General features: G+C 45.4%; 2 protein-coding genes across 2 annotated transcripts; both read right to left on the bottom strand.

Annotated features, from left to right (window-relative positions):
• Nucleotides 1-1,073: 1,073 nt before the first annotated feature.
• Nucleotides 1,074-18,731, bottom strand: itgav (integrin, alpha V). The gene is made up of 32 exons (XM_083906820.1): nucleotides 18,402-18,731; nucleotides 15,794-15,921; nucleotides 15,105-15,196; nucleotides 14,854-14,968; nucleotides 13,765-13,826; nucleotides 13,520-13,565; nucleotides 13,132-13,257; nucleotides 12,688-12,732; nucleotides 12,558-12,601; nucleotides 12,404-12,460; nucleotides 11,256-11,308; nucleotides 10,716-10,791; nucleotides 9,876-10,008; nucleotides 9,690-9,790; nucleotides 9,492-9,585; nucleotides 9,353-9,398; nucleotides 8,609-8,716; nucleotides 8,402-8,457; nucleotides 8,155-8,306; nucleotides 7,841-7,978; nucleotides 7,623-7,690; nucleotides 6,149-6,293; nucleotides 5,969-6,061; nucleotides 5,767-5,846; nucleotides 4,673-4,753; nucleotides 4,470-4,575; nucleotides 4,216-4,374; nucleotides 3,983-4,114; nucleotides 3,630-3,743; nucleotides 3,434-3,541; nucleotides 3,213-3,332; nucleotides 1,074-2,538 (listed from the first exon to the last, which is right to left on the bottom strand). The coding sequence occupies exons 1-32, from the start codon at nucleotides 18,569-18,571 to the stop codon at nucleotides 2,446-2,448; spliced, it is 3,141 nt and encodes a 1,046-aa protein (XP_083762946.1). The 5' UTR covers nucleotides 18,572-18,731; the 3' UTR covers nucleotides 1,074-2,445.
• Nucleotides 18,732-19,668: 937 nt separating this feature from the next.
• Nucleotides 19,669-20,616, bottom strand: LOC310941513 (olfactory receptor 11A1-like; the record flags this gene model as incomplete). The annotated part of the gene is made up of 1 exon (XM_083906700.1): nucleotides 19,669-20,616. One exon carries the CDS (start codon nucleotides 20,614-20,616, stop codon nucleotides 19,669-19,671), a length of 948 nt encoding a protein of 315 aa, XP_083762826.1.
• Nucleotides 20,617-23,530: the final 2,914 nt, after the last annotated feature.

Here is a 23,530-nt window from a genome sequence, read left to right as displayed (position 1 = left end):
GGAAACGGGTCGGGACTAAACGTCGACATCGTTCACTTTTCGTACGACTGTGGGGGGGGGGGGGGGAAAAAAACAGAAGTTTGGTCACATGATCAACACACACACACACACACACACACACACACACACACACCTCTCACCTGTAGGGCTGGCTCCACACAATTGAAGATGATGAAGATGAAGTCCAGATCAGAAAGTCTTCCTCTCTTCAGCAGAAAAACGTCGTCGGCTCCACGTTTGAAATCATCTTGTAAAAACTTTGATGGCGAAGGAAAAAAAAAAATCAAAGATGATGAAGATGATGAAGAGGAGGAGGAGGAGGAGGAATCATCATCATCATCATCATCAGACTCCATGTGCTTCTCTGGTTTCCAGTCGTTCGGTGAAAATGTGGAGCTGAACCTCACACACACACACACACACACACACACACTCTCTCATTGGCTTGCTCTCACACACTCTCTCTCTCTCTCTCCCCCTCTCTCTGCTTGACTGTGAGCGCCCCCTGCTGTCAAAAACCGGAGCCTGACTCTCGGCTGTAAGTCTCTATGACGTCTGCGTCACACGATCACGTCTTTATCTCGGTGTTAAACTGAGGTTTGTAAACACACTCACTCTCCCACACCAAAGTCACTCACTCTCCCTGCACCAAACCTCGTAGAGAAAACCAGTGATTTTAACATCACAGAGACACAGGAGTTCACAGGAGTTGTTGATCCACTGCTGCCTCCATCACTAAACTTACAATGACTGATTTTAGTGAATTCGGCTTTTGAAATATTTCATTTAGACTTAAATCAGTGACACAAAGTGACCACACGAGGCAGCAGAGGACCAGCAGCTCCTGTGTCCCTGTGAGCTAAAATCACTGGTTTACTCTATGAGGTTTGTAAAGATCCAGTTTCAGTGGAGCAAAAACATCAATAAACATTAACAATCTCACACACACACACACACACACACACACACACACACACACACACACACACACACACACACACACACATTTAGAGGAAAATAAAAACACGAAATAAAAAGAGTTTAAGAACTATAAACTTTTATTTTGTCGTGGATTAAACACAAACGTTTTAAACGTAAACAACAGCGACGACATCATGTGATCAAATCCGTTTATTTCAGTCAAAGTGAAATCATCTCGTATCAAAGTTCAATTTCCCTAAACTACGTGAAAAAAGTTGTTACATCAAAGGATTTTTATCTACACACTGTTAATCTGCGTCAGATTATCTGTGAATGTTTGTTACCGATGCAGAAATAAATAACCAGATTAGCGAGGCTGAATTCATGAAAACACTTACGTTACTGACGTAAGATAACAACATATTCATCAACATGGTTACAGCAGTTTAATGTGAGTGAGCGCCCCCTGCTGCTCAGACAAAACACCTTTTTTTTTTCATTTTCAGTCACTAAATGTCTGTCTTTTGTTCTTATCTCTTCTGCTCTCTGATTGGCCGAGGCAGTGGGCGTCGCCTACGACTTCTCGTAAATGCATTGATTGTTTTTTTATTTAGTGACGACACGTCAACGGATTGTTGAGCTAAAAAAAAACAAAAAAAACATTGCAGACTTTATTAAGCCCCGTCCACCTAAAACTACTATTGCTACGTTAGCCTCCAGGCTACTGACATCAGTGCTGCCCTCTAGTGGTTCAGCTTTTATTTTTGTTCCTTGAATAAAAAAAAATACTTTTGCTCGTCGTGGTAACCGTGCTGGAGGCGGAGTTAGGGAGTGGTCAATTCTTGGAGTGATTTTATAAACAAACAAAAAAAAATACAAACGCAGTGAAATTAACCGGACACACACACTCACACACACACACACACACACACACACACACACACAAACACACACAAACACACACACAGGAATGGAAAAGTAAACAGATAAATTAATGTTGCACTAAAACAAAGGTCAGGGTCAGGTGACCTTCAGGGTCAGGGTCAGGTGACCTTCAGGGTCACAGGGTTGTAATAAGCTGCAGTAAAGTGTAACCATGGCAACAGTGAAATTGAAGTATATCAGCAGTTCTGGACGAGTCTGGGTTATTGTTGTTGTTATTGTTATTATTATTATTGCTATTATTAGTTTTTGTTGAAAGTGCAAATAATCAGGCCAAGCTCCGCCCCCTGACAAAGAGGTGACCTCGTATCTCCGCGGAAACGACCCCCGATCAAATCTCAGCTCTGACGCTAGCGTGATGTTTACGTGACTTTTAACGACGTTTCCAGCTCCCGCTGCGAGGCTACGAGTTCACGTGTGAGCGGTGAGATGTGGGCGGAGCTTCTTGTTTGGCACAAACACATCATTAGAAAAAAAATGAAACTCAAACTAAAAAACCCCAATAAAAATGCGATAAAATCTGAGAGCGGTTCTGTTTTTTTACCCTGAAAGTTCTTTCTGTGCACCGACACACTTTGACCTCTAGGTGTCAGTGGTGCCGTTCTCCTCTGGCTGCAGCTGCTCCTTCTCAGTGCTGTCTTCCTGTGGAGGACGGACTCTCTTAAAGAAGCCCAGCTGAGGACAAAGACAACAGAGACACACGTAAGCTAACGTGGAGCTAACAGGTGGAGCCAACAGCTGAACTCACATGTGGAGCAAACAGCTAGGCTAACATCTGAACTCACAGGTGGAGCTAATGGCTTAGCTAACATCTGAACTCACAGGTGGAGCTAACAGCTAAGCTAACATCCGAACTCACAGGTGGAGCTAACAGCTAAGCTAACATCCGAACTCACAGGTGGAGCTAACAGCTAAGCTAACATCTGAACTCACAGGTGGAGCTATTAGCTAAGCTAACATCCGAACTCACATATGGAGCTAACAGCTGAACTCACATGTGGAGCAAACAGCTAAGCTAACATCTGAACTCACAGGTGGAGCTAATGGCTAAGCTAACATCCGAACTCACAGGTGGAGCTAACAGCTAAGCTAACATCCGAACTCACAGGTGGAGCTAACAGCTAAGCTCACATCCAAACTCACAGGTGGAGCTAACAGCTAAGCTAACATCTGAACTCACAGGTGGAGCTATTAGCTAAGCTAACATCCGAACTCACATATGGAGCTAACAGCTAAGCTAACATCTGAACTCACAGGTGGAACTAACAGCTGAACTCACAGGTGGAGCTAACAGCTAAGCTAACATCTGAACTGTGTGTGTGTGTGTGTGTGAGGCTCCTCCCCCTCACCTTGTACATGATGAAGATGAGCAGAGCTAGCAGTAGCAGTCCTGCTAACACAGCCAGAACCACGACCCACACTGGGACTGACTGAGGAACATCAGGGACCCACATGACCGACACACTCATCTGAAAACACACACACACACACACACACACTGGTCAACACACACATACACAGGTAACAGAGAGGGGGCGTGGCTCAGTGTGATTGACAGGCGTGTTCATACTGAGGTGCTGTTCCATGGAAGGTCTGAGACCAGGTTCTTGTACGGCATCTCCAGGACTTTGAAGGACGCTGAAGACCGGAGCTCGAACGACTGGTTCTGATAGTTGGGCTGAAGACGGAGGGACGGTTAGTGAATGAAGTAAACCTGATGTGTGTGTGTGTGTGTGTGTGTGTGTGTGTGTGTGCGCGCGTGTTACCTTCATGAAGGTTTTGACAAACAGGTTAGCGTTGATGTAGAGGATGGCGCTGTTCTTCCTCTCCAGACGACCAACCTGACAGTTGAGGACCAGACAATCTACAGTGTTGCAGTCCTACACGCGCACACACACACACACACACACACACACACACACACACACACACAGAGTGAGGAGCAGAGAACATGGAGAACCACCGACAGAAGAACACAGAAGATTCACGCTGTGTCCATGAAGCTCCTCCTGTGTGTGTGTGTGTGTGTGTGTGTGTGTGTGTGTGTGTGTGTGTGTGTGTGTGTGTGTGTGTGTGTGTGTGTGTGTGTGTGTGTGTGTGTGTGTGTGTGTGCGTGTACCAGTGTCTGCTGGTCACTCTGAGCGTCCCTCATGTCCACGTCTCTCTTGCGTATGAGGTTCTTGTTCCGTCCTTCCGTCTCTCTGTCTCTGGGTGGAACCACACTGGTGTTCTTCTGTGAGGTGATGGAGGTCTGTGACACACACACACACACAGGTGGTAAAGGTTCAGTGTGTAACTGTGTCCACATGTTTAGAGGACACGTGTGTGTGTGTGTGTGTGTGTGTGTCTGACCGTCACGTTGAGAGGGTTGATGGGTCGGTCAGCGGTGCAGTTGATTGGTCCGTCCGTCTTGAAGCTGGTGACGTAGAGCAGGAAGTCGTCCTTCTGTACGTACGGCCACTTCACCTCCACCGAAGCTTTGCTGATCGTACTGGGCCCGCTGTTCAGCAGCTGAGGGGTCAGAGGTCGCAGCGTTACCGCGGAGACGCCAGCTGTGTGTGAGTGCGTACGCGTGCGTGCGTGCGTGCGTGTGCGTGTGTAAAGACCTCGTAGACGTGGACCACCTGTGGACCCATGTCTTCACCAACATTAGGATGTTCTTTAGGTTTCCAGTTAGCGATGGGAAGAAGAACCTGATCGGGAAACGACGACCTGAGGACAACACACACACACACACACACAATGAGTGAGTGAGTGAGTGTGTGTGTGTGTGTGTGTGCGCGCCTGTGTGTGTGTGTGTGTGCGTTACCCTCTGATGAAGACTCTGGCCAGCACTGCCAGTTTGGTGATGCTGGAAACTTGAGGACTGGTGTTGTCAAACTGGTTAGAGCTGAAATATAAACATGTTTAATCATCTGCACACACACACACACACACACAACTACTGGGTGCAGTACCATAACATGTCTGCAGGTGGAGCCCCAGAGCAAAAGGTGTATGAAACACTCCGTTAAAAACCGAGTACAGCATGTTTACGACCTAAGGAAGTGATTACAATGAAAACAAAGTGAAGACCGGCCAAAATGTCCTCACTTGAAAAAATGTCCTCACTTTGTTGGTTAAAAAACCCTCACTGGTCCTCAGTATGCCGCAAGTACAAGAACACACACACACACACTCTTATACTTGCTGCATACTGAGGACCGGGCAAAAGTTCTGACAAAGTGAGGACCAGCATTTCCACTTTATAAATCAACACAATTACAAATATCTACTTCATGAATGACATCTATAAAGAACAACTGGGTGCAGTACCGTAACATGTCTGCAGGTGGAGCCCCAGAGCAAAAAGTGTATGAAACAGTCCGTTAAAAAACAGAGTAAAGCATGTTTACAACCTCAGGAAGTGATTTCAATGAGAACAAAGTGAAGACCGGCCAAAATGTCCTCACTTTGTTGGTTAAAAAACCCTCACTGGTCCTCAGTATGCCGCAAGTACAAGAACACACACACACACACACACACACTCTTATACTTGCTGCATACTGAGGACCGGGCAAAAGTTCTGACAAAGTGAGGACCAGCATTTCCACTTTATAAATCAACACAATTACAAATATCTACTTCATGAATGACATCTATAAAGAACAACTGGGTGCAGTACCGTAACATGTCTGCAGGTGGAGCCCCAGAGCAAAAAGTGTATGAAACAGTCCGTTAAAAAACAGAGTAAAGCATGTTTACAACCTCAGGAAGTGATTTCAATGAGAACAAAGTGAAGACCGGCCAAAATGTCCTCACTTTGTAAAAATGTCCTCACTTTGTTGGTTAAAAACCCCTCACTGGTCCTCAGTATGCCGCAAGTACAAGAACACACACACACACACTCACACACACACCTACCTGACGATCTGCAGGTCAAACTTCACAGACGTGGCTTCCTCTGACAGCTGATGAACACTGAACCTCAACTCTGCCAGAATCTGACCAATCGGAGAGAAGAGAGGAAGAAGAAGAAGAAGAAGAAGAGGACCAATCAGAGAGCAGGAGGTGACAGAGCATGTGTGACAGTGACCCCTGCTGGAGTAAGAGAGTCATGACTGACCTTGGTTCCTCCTTTCATGGGGTTTCCAAGGTCACACGCCACGATCTTGGTCTGGTTGACCATCTTATAAGCACACGAGAGTCTGGACAGAGTCTGAGACACAAACACACAGTCACTCATCTGTGTGTGTGTGTGTGTGTGTGTGTGTGTGTGTGATCAGGTCACGGGGTCAGAGGTCACCTGACTGCGGACCACGTCGGTGAAGTCCGCCTGCTGTGGAGGGTAAATGTGCAGCTCGGCCTCGTACGCTCCCTCGCCGCGATTCTCTGCGCTGACCTCTAGAGTCAGAGCGTTGTCATCGCCGATGTAGATCTCATCACGGTCACTGCAACACAAACATGACTCAGCTTCCTGAACAAGAATCAGTTTTAAATATTTGCATATCTCTTAAGGAATCATTTTAATTTATTTTTGAAAATTATATAATGATCCATTTACCCTGATGCACTTTGAACTGGCTTTAGTCTCAAAATCAAAAAGTATCTCGGAATGACTTGAAATTATACACAGTAATAGTCAGCGTCGCCCTGAACAAGGATCCGTTGAAAATATTTGCAAATCTCTTAAGGAATAATTTGAATGATTTTTTGAAAATCAGGAAATGATCCATTTGCCCTGATGCACTTTGACAGTGAGCTGAGTTTCTTCAAAAAAACGAAAAGTATCTCGGAATGACTTGGAATTCACCATCATAATAGTTGGTATCACCCTGAACAAGGATCTGTTGAAAATATTTGCAAATCTCTTAAGGAATATTTTTCATGAATTTTTGAAAATCATGAAATGATCCATTTGCCCTGATGCACTTTGACAGTGAGCTGAGTTTCTTCTCGAAAACAAAAAGTATCTCGGAATGACTTGAAATTGTACACACTAATAGCCAACATCGTCCTGATCAAGGATCAGTTGAAAATATTCGCATATCTCTTAAGGAATAATTTTAATGATTTTTTGAAAATCAGGAAATGATCCATTGCCCTGATGCACTTTGACAGTGAGCTGAGTTTCTTCTCGAAAACAAAAAGTATCTCGGAATGACTTGAAATTCACCATCATAATAGTCGGTATCACCCTGAACAAGGATCTGTTGAAAATATTTGCATATCTCGTAAGGAATATTTTTCATGAATTTTTGCAAATCATGAAATGATACATTTGCCCTGATGCACTTTGACAGTGAGCTGACTTTCTTCTCGAAAACAAAAAGTATCTCGGAATGACTTGGAATTCACCATCATAATAGTTGGCATCACCCTGAACAAGGATCTTTTGAAAATATTTGCAAATCTCTTAAGGAATAATTTTAATGAATTTTTGAAAATCATGAAATGATGCATTTGCCCTGATGCACTTTGACAGTGAGCTGAGTTTCTTCTCAAAAACAAAAAGTATCTCGGAATGACTTGAAATTCACCATCATAATAGTCAGCGTCACCCTGAACAAGGATCCGTTGAAAATATTTGCATATATCTTAAGAAATAATTTTAATGAATTTTTGAAAATCAGGAAAATGATCCATTTGCCCTGATGCACTTTGAGCTGGCTTTTGTCTTAAAATCAAAAAGTATCTCGGAATAACTAGAATGACTCAGCTTTTTTCTCAAGCTCAATGCCACACAAACATGACTTTTTTTTTTTTTTTTCTTAAATCACCTCTTCACTGACAACCTGAGGTCAGGTTTACACACGTTATCCTCTCCACAGTCCAGGAGGATGTGAGCCTGAGGAGGGAGGAGCCAAGACCAGGAGGAGGAGGAGCCAAGACCAGGAAGAGGAGACAAGACCGGGGGAGAGAACACACAGACCGATCAGATCTGACACACACAGAGACACACACAGAGACACACACACACACACACACAAAGTGTTACCTGCTTGGTGATGTTGGACGGTGTGGACGCGTCCAGGATTGGTAATAGTCCACTTTTATCTGCAGCCTGTAGATAATCCAGACTATAATCCATGGCCACGGAGATGGGTGTGATTTTATCCCGAAACTCACGGTTGTCCTAAAACAAACACACGCACACACTTTAACAACGACATCATTGCCTTCATCAGGTTAAAGGGAGAGTTCCTGTTTTCTGAAGTGTGTTTGTACGAAGTCCAGTTTGAGCTGTGACTGAAGACTGTGCTGCCACCATGTGGAGACTCAGCGTCACTGCATGGTGGGACCTTCTCTCACCTTCAGGAAGACGAACTGCTCCTCACAGGACGGCGCTTTGCCGTTGGACACCGTCATGTTCTTGGAGTACTGGAAGCCTTCACTGTGCAGGAAGAAGACGCGCTTGGTCTCCTTCTGCTTCAGACGGTCCAACATCAGATCCACGCGGAAAGCTGTGAGGAGGTGAGGAGGTGAGGAGGTGAGGAGGTGAGGAGGTGAGGAGGTGAGGAGACGACACATTGATCTAAACATCGGCTGACTGACTCACCCAGAGACGCAGGAGCTCCACGACCACTGGCCTTCAAACAGTACTTCACTTTAAAACTGAAGAACACAACAGAAGAGTTCAGAGGAGACGAACGACGAAGGAACATCTCAAGATCTAAACTCACTCACTCTGCCACACCAAACCTCATAGAGAAAACCAGTGATTTTAGCTCACGGGGACACAGGAGCTGCCGAGTCGGACACTCACCAGGAAACATCTACGCCGCTTCCAGGAAGTGAACACGTCTTCTCCTCTGGGTTGATGATCTGAGGCGTGATGTCCAACGTGGCGTTGACACTGATCACAGGACGGGCTCTGATCAACACACACACACACACACACACACATTCTTGTACTTGCCACATACTGAGGACCAGCATTTCCACTTTATAAATCAACACAATTACAAATATCTACTTCATGAATGACATCTACAAAGAACTACTGGTTGCAGTACCATAAAATGTCTGCAGGTGGAGCCCCAGAGCAAAAAGGGCACGAAAACTTTTTCGATGTTTTTTTTTTTTTGTAATTTTTGGTCCAAAATTTGACAAAAACGTCATACTATACTATGTCGTCCAAAATGTGAAAAAAAAACTACATGCTATACTATGTTATGCTACCAAAAAAATTTGTTGGTCCAAAATTTGGAAAAAAATTGTTGGTCCAAAATTTGAAAAAAAAAAGAATTTGGTCCAAAATTTAGAAAAAAAAAATTTGTTCCAAAATAGAAAAAAAAAAAATGGTGCAACATTTGAAAAAAAAAATTGAAAAAAAAAATGTGGACCAAAATTTGAAGAAAAAAAATTGGTCCAAAATTTGAAAAAAAAAAAATTGGTCCAAAATTTGAAAAAACAAATTTGGTCCAAAATTTGAAAAAAAAAATGTGGTCCAAAATTTCACAAAAAAAAGTCTGTATATTCTTTATCAGAGAATAACAATATCCCACACCTGTATAAAACAGCTTTGTCAGCTCCAAACACTCCAACTACTAAATCTGAAAAACACAGAAAAACACACAATCACGTTATTCTTGCTCTGTGTGTGTGCTTGTGTGTGTGTGTGTGTGTGTGTGTGTGTGTGCGCGTACCTGGATATCCATTCTGGTCTATGTCAGTGTTTCCGGTCATAGCGTAACCAAAGCTAGCAGGCATGTAGCTGGACGCCCATTTCCCCCGCAGGACCTGAGACACATCATCATCGTCATCATCGTCATCATCGTCATCATCGTCATCATCATCATCATCATCAGGAGGAGGACATGCAGAACCATGTTTGTCTCTGTTACCTGTGAAGGTGTCGAGTCTGGACCCTGAGGTCCACCGTTGTGAATGTAAACCAGACCATAATGATCTGAGCCGCCGCCGTACGGAGCAGAGATGGCAACGTCTGCGCGCACACACACACACACACAGAGTTATACTGCAGCGTGTGTGTGTGTGTCTGTGTGTGTGTGTGTGTGCGTGTCTCTCACCATTGTATCCGTCCATGTCCAGGTCTCCCAGCGCCGTGATAGCAGAGCCGTACCTGGCGTAGACCTCTGACCCCATCAGTGTCTGTGGAGGGTGGTGGAAGGAAAACCCACCTTGACCCAGGTACACACTCACCTACACACACACACACACAAACACACACACACACATACTGATCAGTCACCTCCTCCACCACAAATTTGTAAACCACCACCAAAGCTCATAGAGAAAACCAGTGATTTTAGCTCACAGGGACACAGGAGCTGCTGGTCCTCTGCTGCCTCTTGTGGTCACTTTGTGTCACTGATTTAAGTCTAAATGAAACATTTTAAAAGCCGAATTCATTAAAATCAGTCATTGTAAGTTAGTGATGGAGGCAGCAGTGGATCAACAACTCCCGTGAACTCCTGTGTCTCTGTGATGTTAAAATCACTGGTTTTCTCTATGGGCTTTGGTGTGGGAGAGTGAGTGTGTCTACAAACATCAGTTTAACACCGAGATAAAGACGTGATCGTGTGACGTAGACGTCAGAGTCTTGAGTTAAGAGGATACAAAGTCACCAGTGTGTTACATTGTACCAGTACAACTTTAAAAGCAGCTGTAAATCACTTTCTTTTATAGTTCGGCCTCTGAAGCTGAAGCTCATTAACGCTTCCTGCTGCTGCTGCTGCTTCATGTCTCCAGTTTCCTGCTGGTGAAAACAGCAGCTGTCTTTTAATGTGACGCAGCTAATGTTACAAAGCTGTGTGTGTGTGTGTGTGTGTGTGTGTGTGTGTGTGTGTGTGTGTGTGTGTGTGTGTGTGTGTGTGTGTGTGTGTGTGTGTGTGTGCGTGTGTCCTCACCTGTCCCACCTCCCTGAGTTTTCCGTCTGAACCTCTGTCCATGAAGAGAGGAGCTCCGACCAACACGTCCACCAACCTTTGGAAGCACAGACAGGAACAACGTTTATGTTTCCTGCCTCATTAAACCAGCGTGTGGCGCTCCTGTGACCACACACACACACACACACACACACACACACACATTCTTGGACCTGTTGCATACTGAGGACCGGGTAAAAGTGCTGGCAAAGTGAGGACCATCATTTCCACTTTACAAATATCTACTTCATGAATGACAACTATGTAGAACTACTGGCTGCAGTACCATAACATGTCTGCAGGTGGAGCCCCAGAGCAGAAAGTGTGTGAAACACAGGAGGAGGAGCTCTGTTAAAAACAGAGTACAGTATGTTTAAAACCTAAGGAAGTGATCTCAATGAAGACAAAGTGAGGACCGGCCAAAATGTCCTCACTTCGTAAAAATGACCTCACTTTGTTGGTTAAAAACCCCTCACTTGTCCTCAGTATGCCTTAAGGACAAGAACACACACACACACTCACCCATCGTTGTTCAGATCTGCAGCTGCTACTGAGTGTCCAAAATAAGCAGCCATCTATGAAACACAGGAGGTTACACTGTTATTATTGTGGTTATTACTAGAGACATGAGGACACAACAGGGACATGAGGACACAACATGAGGACATGAGGACGTCACAGGGATATGAGGACACAACAGGGATATAAGGACACTACATGAGGACACAGCAGGGACATGAGGATGTCACAGGGATATGAGGACGTCACAGGGATATGAGGACGTCACAGGGATATGAGGACACAACAGGGATATGAGGACACAACAGGGACATGAGGACACAACAGGGACATGAGGACGTCACAGGGATATGAGGACACATCAGGGACATGAGGACGTCACAGGGATATGAGGACACATCAGGGACATGAGGACGTCACAGGGATATGAGGACACAACAGGGATATGAGGACACATCAGGGACATGAGGACATCACAGGGATATAAGGACACAACAGGGATATGAGGACACAACAGGGACATGAGGATGTCACAGGGATATGAGGACACATCAGGGACATGAGGACATCACAGGGATATAAGGACACAACAGGGATATGAGGACACATCAGGGACATGAGGACATCACAGGTATATGAGGACACAACAGGGACATGAGGACGTCACAGGGATATAAGGACACAACAGGGACATTAGGACGTCACAGGGATATGAGGACACATCAGGGACATTAGGACGTCACAGGGAAATGAGGACACATCAGAGACATAAGGACACAACAGGGACATGAGGACGTCATAGGGATATGAGGACACAACAGGGATATAAGGACGTCACAGGGATATGAGGACACATCAGGGACATTAGGACGTCACAGGGAAATGAGGACACATCAGAGACATGAGGACGTCACAGGGATATAAGGACACAACAGGGACATTAGGACGTCACAGGGATATGAGGACACATCAGGGACATTAGGACGTCATAGGGATATGAGGACACAACAGGGATATAAGGACACAACAGGGACATGAGGACGTCACAAGGATATGAGGACACATCAGGGACATGAGGACACATCAGGGACATGAGGACACAACATGAGGACATGAGGACACAACAGGGACATGAGGATGTTTATTTTCACCTGCGTTCCTGTGAAGTTGACCATGGACTCCATGTTGATGCCGTTGAAGATGCTCACCTGACACATGACGACACAACATGACAGCTGTCAATCACATCACGTGACCATGGTGTGTGTGTGTGTGTGTGTGTGTGTGTGTGTGTGACACACTTACATAGCCCAGTGCTTTGTCTCCTCGGGGAACTCCGGTCACATAATCTACAAAACATCAACCGTCACATTACTAAAGAGGAAAGGGGGCGGAGTCACAACCGATTAACAGGAAATCACCACCGTGACCACACCTTCTTTTCCATCGTCATTGAAGTCTCCAACAGTCACAGAGTAACCTGAGGAACACACACACACACACACACTGATCAGTCACCTCCTCGATCAAAAGTTTGTAAACCGCTCATTCTCCCACACCAAACCCCATAGAGAAAAGCAGTGATTTTAGCTCACAGGGACACAGGAGCTGCTGGTCCTCTGCTGCCTCGTGTGGTCACTTTGTGTCACTGACTTAAGTCTAAATTAAATATTTCAAAAGCCGAATTCATTAAAATCAGTCATTGTAAGTTAGTGATGGAGGCAGCAGTGGATCAACAACTCCTGTGAACTCCTGTGTCTCTGTGATGTTAAAATCACTGGTTTACTCTATGGGCTTTGGTGTGGGAGAGTGAGTGTTTTTACAAACACCAGTGTCCTGTGGTTATTCTGTGATTGACAGACAGAACACGGACGATTACCGAGGTAACTGTCGTCGTACTGAGCGCCCGCCGACTTGGTGGTTTGCGTGTTTGCGTACGGCGTGTAGTAGCTGCTGTTGTTGTAGCGCTTAAAGATCTCTGAGATGTCGTCTGAAATCAGCTGACCTGAGACACACACACACACACACACACAGAGTTAACGATTAAAAACAAAACAACAAAACTATAGTGTGTGTGTACACACTGTAATTAAAGGGTGTGTGTGTGTGTGTGTGTTGTAATCCATGTCTGACAGTAGAGGGTGTGTGTGTGGTCAGTTGTGCAAGTGAGTGTTTGCTCAATCAGAAACAATAATTACAGATGTTGTGTTTAGAGTGAGTGAGTGAGTGAGTGAGTGAGTGAGTGAGTGAGTGAGTGAGTGACTCACCCTGCCAGTAGAAGCTTCCTGGTCCTCCCACCACCACCCTGTTGTTCTGAAAAACACACGTTCACTCAACACACTGCCCTCTGCTGGACCACGAACAAAGTGCATCACGTGTTCATAATAAATCGGTGCGTGTAGCAAGAACATTTTTTTTCATTTGATGGTCAGTGTAACCTGAAAGTGTCCAGAGGGAGGCGCTCTCTCTCTCTCTCTCTCTCTCTCTCTCTGTCGTCTCCATGGTTACCTACCTTCAGGAAGTCTGCGCTGAAGCCGGCCTGACAGAAGCCCTGTCCCTCAGGAGAGTTAGCACCTGGACAGAGGACAGACATCTTATTATGAGACAGAGGACGAGGACAGACAGGAGGACGGAGGAGGAGAGATGAGGACGGATGAGGACGGATGAGGACAGATGAGGACAGAGGAGGACAGATTAGGACAGATGAGGACAGATGAGGACAGAGGAGGACAGATTAGGACAGACTAGGACAGATTAGAACAGACTAGGACAGATTAGGAAAGATGAGGACAGAGGACAGATGAGGACAGACTATGACAGACTATGACAGATTAGGACAGATGAGGACAGACGAGGACAGAGGAGGAGAGAGGAGAGATGAGGACAGAGGAGGACGGAGGAATGAGGACAGAGGAGGACGGAGGAGAGATGAGGACAGAGGAGGACAGATGAGGACAGATGACAGATGAGGACAGATGAGGACAGAGGACAGATGAGAACAGAGGAGGAGAGAGGAGGACAGATTAGGACAGACTAGGACAGATTAGGACAGACTGGGACAGATGAGGACAGAGGAGGACAGATTAGGACAGACTAGGACAGATTAGGACAGACTGGGACAGATGAGGACAGAGGAGGACAGATAAGGACAGACTAGGACAGATTAGGACAGAAGAGGACAGATTAGGACAGACTAGGACAGATTAGGGCAGACTAGGACCGATTAGGACAGAGGAGGACAGATTAGGACAGACTAGGACAGATTAGGAAAGATGAGGACAGATGAGGAGATGAGGACAGAGGAGGAGAGAGGAGGACAGAGGAGGACGTAGGAGAGATGAGGACAGAGGAGGACAGATGAGGACAGATGACAGATGAGGACAGAGGAGGAGAGAGGACAGATGAGGACAGAGGAGGACAAAGGGAGGACAGATGAGGAGAGAGGAGGACAGATGAGGACAGAGGAGGACAAAGGGAGGACAGATGAGGAGAGAGGAGGACAGAGGAGGACAGAGGAGGACAGATTAGGACAGATGAGGACAGATGAGGACAGATGAGGACAGACGAGGACAGACGAGGACAGACGAGGACAGGGACATACTTGATCTGCAGGGTGAGTACTCCACCACCGACGTTCCTTTCTTCAGAAAACAGGTTCCTACAGGTTCACGGTCTGGGGTCCCGTAGGTGGACCATTGATAGAGAGGAGCACAGGCCTGGACACACACACACACACACACACACACACACACACACACACACACACACACACACACACACACACACACAGGAAGGATTAAAGCCGTGAACGTGTGCTGTAAAGGTCAAAGGTCAAAGGTCAGCGTGTCTCACCAGGATGTGTTCTCCGTCTGATTTGACTGAAGCACCAAACCACTGTTTGGACTTGAACTCCATCTGATGTCTAGCTTCATTCACCCTGTCATCTGCACACAGACACAATGACTGAATGAATTAATTAATTAATGAACACTTGAATCTTGAGGAAAGTGGGCGGAGCTTTCTGTCCACGCTCCTTCCTGTTGTCATGTGACCACAGGCTGAGAAAAACATGTGTGTTCATCTGGACCATCAAACCCATGTCGTCATTCAAATCCTGTAAAGATGAACTAGGACTGTATGTTGGTGATTAGTTCTCTCTCACTCACTCACTACCATGTTGTTGTTGTTGTTGTTGTTTATCATCTGGACTCAGAGCAGGATGTGGTGGTTTGATGGCAGAACATGACTCGGCAGTTTAACGCTCTGTGGCTGTCACCACCACGACACCGAGTCGTGTTTTATCACAGGAAACACACGGACAACAACACAGATACACACACAGAGACACACACTCACACACACAGAGACACAACTCCTGCCTCTCACACACATTCCTGACGTGTGTGAACATGAGTATGCAGCAGCATCAACACTGTGCTGTGCTGCTGTGTGTGTGTGTGTGTGTGTGTGTGTGTGTGTGTGTGTGTGTGTGTGTGTGTGTGTGTGTGTGTGTGTGTGTGGGTGAGAGGGTGAATGAGAACCTTTGGAGTCAAACTGCAGCGGCTGACAGGAACCAGAGGTCTTCCACGGACAGGAGAAGACGGCTCCTCGCTCCACCACGGTGGACCCTGATGTGTTGGCACGAGGAGCTCCGATCAGAACATCTGACCTGAGGGGACACACACACACACACACACATGACCTTTGACCTCAGCACACCACTGTAAACACCTGTAGATGGCGCTGCGACAGAAACATCATCAGTTCATCTGTCCATGAAGTTCTCAAAGTTTGTTAACAGTGTAACACTGTAAACAGTGTAACAGTGTAACAGCGTAACAGCTTAACAGTGTAACAGTGTAACAGTGTAACACTGTTTACACTGTTTACACTGTAAACAGTGTAAACAGTATAACAGTCTAACAGCGTAACACTGTAACAGTGTAAACAGTGTAACAGGGTAACACTGTAAACAGTGTAACAGTGTAAACAGTGTAACAGTGTAAACAGCGTAACTGTAACAGTGTAACAGTGTAAAGAGCGTAACATCGTAACAGTGTAAACAGTGTAACAGTGTAAACAGTGTAACAGTGTAACAGTGTAACAGCAGTAACAGTGTAACAGCGTTAACAGTATAACAGTGTAAACAGTGTTAACAGTGTAACAGTGTAAACAGTGTAACAGTGTTAACAGTGTAACAGCGTTAACAGTGTAACAGCGTCAGTGTTAACAGTGTAACAGTGTAAACAGTGCAACAGTGTAACAGTGTAAACAGTGTAACAGTGTAACAGTGTAAACAGTGTAACGTAACAGTGTAAACAGTATAACAATGTTAACAGTGTAACAGCGTTAACAGTGTAACAGCGTCAGTGTTAACAGTGTAACAGTGTAAACAGTGTAACAGTGTTAACAGTGTAACAGCGTCAGTGTTAACAGTGTAACAGCAGTAACAGTGTAACAGCGTTAACAGTATAACAGTGTAAACAGTGTAAACAGTGTTAACAGTGTAACAGTGTAAACAGTGTAACAGTGTTAACAGTGTAACAGCGTTAACAGTGTAACAGCGTCAGTGTTAACAGTGTAACAGTGTAAACAGTGCAACAGTGTAACAGTGTAAACAGTGTAACAGTGTAACAGCGTTAACAGTGTAACAGCGTCAGTGTTAACAGTGTAACAGTGTAAACAGTGTAACAGTGTTAACAGTGTTAACAGTGTAACAGCGTCAGTGTTAACAGTGTAACAGTAGTAACAGTGTAACAGTGTATCAGTATCAACAGTGTAACAGTGTTAACAGTGTAACAGTGTTAACAGTGTATCAGTATCAACAGTGTAAACAGTGTGTGTGGATGTTAGTGTGAGTGAATTTACAGCCTCACCACCACAGAGCTGCACTGGTGTAAAACCACACGAGTCATGTTTCTAAAGAGAAGCAGCTCTGTTCACCCTCTCACTCACACTGAGACTGTTCAGATGACTCAGCTCTTTCAGCAGACCTGCTGTTTACAACAACAACAAAAACCTGCTTAATTTAGAGCTAAGAATGTTTTTAAAGTGTGGAAAGACTTAAAGGACGTCTGCTGACCTCTGGTGACCCTGTCACAAGCACAGGAAACAGGAAGTGAATGTGAGGGAAAATCCCTGTCTGGATTAATCCTGTAACTCTGACTGAATACACTGTAAAATACACTGTAACCTATACTGTAAATACACTGTAAAAAAACGATACTAATAATAACACGATACATGGTCAACGATACCAATAATATCCCGATATAATGATTCTGGGAAAGACAATAATATCACGACACAGTCAACGATACCAATAATATCATGATACATATTCAGTGATACCAATAATATCACGATACATGTTCAACGATACCAATAATATCACAATATAATGATTCTGGGAAAGACAACAATATCACGATACACGGTCAATGATACCAATAATATCACAATACATGGTCAACAATACCAATAATATCACAATACACGGTCAACGATACCAATAATATCACGATACACGTCAACGATACACGGTCAACGATACCAATAATATTACGATACACAGTCAACGATACCAATAATATCACGATACACTGTCAATGATACCAATAATATCACGATACACGTCAACAACACCAATAATATCATGATGTACATGTTATGTACATGGAAAAGACAATAATATCTCGATATCATGATTCTGTGAAAGACAATAATATCGCGATACATGGCGACATCGGTGTGAAAAGTGCAGGATTTCTTCAGGGAAACAACTTTAGCTCATTCACGTGAGTGGCGCCGCCGTGAGGAGACGTGAAGTAGTGAAAGCGATGGAGACTCTTAATGTATTCATTATAATATAATATATCCATATATCGATATTTATGGATTATCATAAATCATACACGAGGGAAAAAAGACGATAAAACGATATTTATAGATACAGAAAAATGTGAAGCCTGAGGCGACACGTGATGACGTCACAGTCATGTCGAGACAAAGTTGTCCATCATCATCATCATCATCATCATCAGTAGCTGGGTTTGGTTATTGTTATTAGTGCTAGTGCTAGTTAGTGTTAATGCTAGTTAGTGTTAATGCTAGTTAGTGTTAATGCTAGTTAGTGTTAGTGCTAGTTACCTCCGGTTGTTGGTGGGTTTGAAAAAGTCCACAGAGAAGCCGAAGTAGCTCCGCTCAGGTCCAGAGAAGACAGACGGTGTGTCCACGTCCAGGTTAAAGGACAAACAGCGCAGAGACATGAGGACAAGCAGAGACAGGGACAGACACACGGAGGACACCGCTCGCGCCATGGCTGCTAACAAACTAACTCCTGCGTTAGCTGCTGGTTAGCTAGTTAACCCGCGTTCACGCTAAATAACTAATTAACAAACTAACTAACTAAGTAAGTGAGTGTTTGTGGACGTAAACCTCTCAGATAAATGTCCTCCTCGGACAAACACAGAGACACAGCCCGAGTCCTGTCCTCCTGGTCCACTGCGAAGAGCCGGAGAAACACGACCAAACACGGAAATACACGGAAACACACGGAGCCCGAGGAAGAGTCGGGGGGGGGGAATGTCAACAACCACATCCGGATTAGGCCTTTCAAAATAAAAGCACTGCTGCTTGTGTTTCTGCCGCTATCCTTACATATATAATTATGATGAACTATAATAAATGAATTATAATAAAATATAATATCATATTTGTAAATCAGTCACTCTCCCACACCAAAGCCCATAGAGAAAATCAGTGATTTTAACATAACAGAGACACAGGAGTTCACAGGAGTTGTTGATCCACTCGCTAACATACAATGTCTTATTTTGTTAATTTCGGCCTCTGAAAAACTTCTTTTAAATTAACCTCAGTGACACAAAGTGACCACAAGAGGCAGCAGAGCACCAGCAGCTCCTGTGTCCCTGTGAGCTAAAATTAGTGGTTTTCTCTATGGGGTTTGGTGCGGGGAGAGTGAGCGAGCGGTTTTACAAACTTCACAGTTTTCCTGTGTTTCCTGTGAACGTGTTTCTGTAATGTCCTCACACACACACACACACACACACACACACACACACACACAGTGTAATCCCCCCTCCTGTGTTCTGCCACACATTCCTTGGCGAACACTTCATCACAGCGGTGATTCAGTTCATGTCCAAATAAGAAGAAAAGCTGCGGCTTTGCTCTCTGGCGTGTGTGTGTGTGTGTGTGTGCGTGTGTGTGTGTGCGTGTGTGTGTTAACGAACACATGAACTGAACTCAGAGTGAGACTTTATTTCTATATCAACAGAGAAAACAAAGTGTTTAAGTTTACATTTCCGTCGCTTAGGGTCTTATAATGTGCACATGTCGCTCACGTGAACCATAACATTATTATGGTCTGTATCTCAGAGTCACATGACCATCATCAGACTCTCAGGATCCTCCTCACGTGTGCGAACACCTCCCCCATCTTCAGCCCGTAAACCACCGGGTTGCACACGGTGGGCACCAGGACCATGAGGAGGGAGGCGAGCACGGAGGGCGGCGCCGCCTCCGGGTCGGCCTGCAGGCGGCGCTGCAGCAGCTCCACGCCGGTGCTGAGCGAGTAGTTGACGAAGACGAGCAGGTGAGGCGCGCACGTGCGCAGCGCCCGGCCGCTGAAGCCCGGCGAGCCGCGCAGGCACACGTGGAGGATCCGGGCGTAGGAGAAGACGACGAAGGCGGCGGGCAGGAGGACGGTGACGGCGGACGCCAGCAGGCTGAAGGCCTGCACCAGCAGCAGCTCTCGGGCGGGGCCGCAGCTCAGCCGGACGAAGCTGTAGAAGTCGCAGTAGATCCTGCCGAGCCGGGAGCGACACAGCGTCAGGCGGCTGCTCAGCAGGGCCACGGCGCCCACCGCGACGGCGGGCAGCAGCCAGCAGAGCAGCAGCAGCGCCGCCACCGCCGCGGGGGACGCCAGCGCGGCGTAGCGCAGCGGGCGGCAGATGGACAGGTAGCGGTCGAGGGCCATGGCGGCCAGCAGCATGAAGCTGGCGCCGCCCATGGAGAGGACGACGAAGGCCTGGGCGAGGCACGCCGCGACGGACACCGCCAGGGAGCCGCCAGGTCCCGACGCCAGGTCGGACAGCAGCTTGGGGTAGATGACGGTGCTGGCGCTCAGCGAGTTGAAGAGCAGCGCCGCCGTGAAGACGAACATGGGCCGGTGGAGGCTCCTCTGAGAGCAGATGACGTACAGCACCAGAGAGTCGCTGAACACCACGAACGCGTAGAGCGACAGGAACAGCGCGAAGAACGACCACCGGTGCTCGGACAGCTGCAGAACGCCGTCCACCACCAGCGATGTCACCGCCGTCAGGTTTTCGCCCGATGACATCATCAACGTCTACAAGTGATGGACGACACGAGGAGAAGAAGAAGAAGAAGAAGAAGAAGAGGAAGAAGAGGAGAGCTGTGATGTCACAGAGCCTGAGAACGTCATCATCATCATCATCAGACAGAACAGAGTGAACATCAGAGTGAACAGAATATCAGTGTGAAAAGAACATCAGTGTGAACAGAACATCAGAGTGAACAGAACATCACAGTCAACAGAACATCAGAGTGAACATTAGTGTGAACAGAACATCAGAGTGAACAGAACATCAGTGTGAACATCAGAGTGAACAGAACATCAGAGTGAACATCAGAGTGAACAGAACATTAGTGTGAACAGAACATCAGAGTGAACAGAACATTAGTGTGAACAGAACATCAGAGTGAACAGAACATCAGAGTGAACAGAACATCAGTGTGAACATCAGAGTGAACAGAACATCAGAGTGAACATCAGAGTGAACAGAACATCATAGTGCACATCAGAGTGAACAGAACATCAGTGTGAACATCAGAGTGAACAGAACATCAGTGTGAACAGAACATCAGTGTGAACATCAGTGTGAACATCAGAGTGAACAGAACATCAGTGTGAACATCAGAGTGAAAAGAACATCAGTGTGAACATCAATGTGAACATCAGAGTGAACAGAACATCAGTGTGAACAGAACATCAGTGTGAACATCAGAGTGAACAGATCAGTGTGAACATCAGAGTTAACAGAACATCAGTGTGAACATCAGAGTGAACAGAACATCAGAGTGAACATCAGAGTGAACAGAACATCAGTGTGAACATCAGTGTGAACAGAACATTAGAGTGAACATCAGTGTGAACAGAACATCAGAGTTAACAGAACATCAGTGTGAACAGAACATCAGAGTGAACAGAACATCAGTGTGAACATCAGAGTGAACGGAACATCAGTGTGAACAGAACATCAGAGTGAACATCAGAGTGAACAGAACATTAGTGTGAACAGAACATCAGAGTGAACAGAACATCAGTGTGAACATCAAAGTGAACAGAACATCAGAGTGAACATAGAGTGAACAGAACATCAGAGTGAACAGAACATCAGAGTGAACAGAACATCAGAGTGAACAGAACATCAGAGTGAACATCAGAGTGAACAGAACATTAGTGTGAACAGAACATCAGAGTGAACAGAACATCAGTGTGAACATCAAAGTGAACAGAACATCAGAGTGAACAGAACATCAGAGTGAACAGAACATCAGAGTGAACAGAACATCAGAGTGAACATCAGAGTGAACAGAACATCAGAGTGAACAGAACATCAGTGTGAACATCAGAGTGAACAGAACATCAGAGTGAACATCAGAGTGAACAGAACATCAGTGTGAACAGAACATCAGAGTGAACATCAGTGTGAACAGAACATCAGTGTGAACATCAGAGTGAACAGAACATCAGTGTGAACATCAGAGTGAACAGAACATCAGTGTGAACATCAGAGTGAACATCAGTGTGAACAGAACATCAGAGTTAACAGAACATCAGTGTGAACATCAGAGTGAACAGAACATCAGAGTGAACATCAGAGTGAACAGAACATCAGTGTGAACATCAGTGTGAACAGAACATTAGAGTGAACATCAGTGTGAACAGAACATCAGAGTGAACAGAACATCAGTGTGAACAGAACATTAGAGTGAACATCAGTGTGAACAGAACATCAGAGTGAACAGAACATCAGTGTGAACAGAACATTAGAGTGAACAGAACATCAGTGTGAACATCAGAGTGAACAGAACATTAGAGTGAACATCAGTGTGAACAGAACATCAGAGTGAACAGAACATCAGTGTGAACAGAACATTAGAGTGAACAGAACATCAGTGTGAACATCAGAGTGAACAGAACATCAGTGTGAACATCAGAGTTAACAGAACATCAGTGTGAACAGAACATCAGTGTGAACATCAGTGTGAACAGAACATCAGTGTGAACATCAGTGTGAACAGAACATCAGAGTGAACAGAACATTAGTGATCGTGTTAGCATGAATGTACTTCCTGTTAGCGTGCGCTCGTCTCTCATCTTCTTTTATTGAACTCTCTAATTCTCTGAGGAACTCATTAACAACAACATCAGCTTCATTAGAAACTTTGTTTCCATCTTTGTCTCTTTTTCAAAAACACATTTTCACCTGTTCATCATCTGTCCTTCATCTGTCCATCTGTCCTTCATCTGTCCTTCATCTGTCCATCTGTCCTTCATCTGTCCTTCATTTGTCCTTCATCTCATTAAGATGTAGACTTTAAGAAGAGGACCACAGAGTGTCTTTCATCTTCAGAGGACCACATTACTCAGAAGGTCCACACCAGGGTCCTGGAGAAAAGACCCAGAGTTGAACCTCAGATCCAGGAGAAGCAGTGGACCAGGTCTATAGAGGGGACATGGGAGTCCTGTGGACCTGAATGAGGCTTATGATTGTGTCCCTCCAGGTGTCCTCACAGATCATAGCTATGAGGGTCTGAGGCTCAAGGGTCTGAGGCTCAAGGGTCTGAGGTTCAGTTCCTCCATGACCTCCAGCTCACTGTGGGACAGTTTGGGATGAAGAACGTGGTCCAGGATTCTTCTTCGACAGGAAGTTTATTTCACTGAAGAAGCCGAGTGTGTAGTTTGTTTGTTTTTTGACATTTAAATTAGTTAAAAAAGTGGAAAAAAGCACCGTCTATTTTCATGATGTGTGATGATGTCATCAGGGTCACGATGTCATCAGAGACCATGTGATCGTCCTCAGAAGACGAACTAATGAGCTGCAGCTCTCTGATGACCTCATTAACTCACTGACCAACACACTGAGGACACACTGAGGACACACTGACCAACACACTGAGGACACACTGCTCTTCACACGACAACACGACAACAACTTACAACAATA

This window comes from Microchirus variegatus, assembly GCF_963457635.1.
Source record: "Microchirus variegatus genome assembly, chromosome: 20".
In the NCBI taxonomy this organism is placed as follows: domain Eukaryota; kingdom Metazoa; phylum Chordata; class Actinopteri; order Pleuronectiformes; family Soleidae; genus Microchirus; species Microchirus variegatus.
This window is presented reverse-complemented; position numbering and strand designations above follow the sequence as displayed.

What these genes read in the sequence shown, in the direction of transcription:
- itgav (XM_083906820.1), bottom strand. Translation starts at nt 18,571, where the DNA reads ATGGCGCGAGCGGTGTCCTCCGTGTGTCTGTCCCTGTCTCTGCTTGTC. An exon ending in GGACATGGACGGATACAATG is followed by an intron (nt 9,791 to 9,875) that starts GTGAGAGACACG and finishes GTGTGCGCGCAG; the next exon opens with ACGTTGCCATCTCTGCTCCG. An exon ending in AGGTGGTCCACGTCTACGAG is followed by an intron (nt 4,375 to 4,469) that starts GTCTTTACACAC and finishes CTGACCCCTCAG; the next exon opens with CTGCTGAACAGCGGGCCCAG.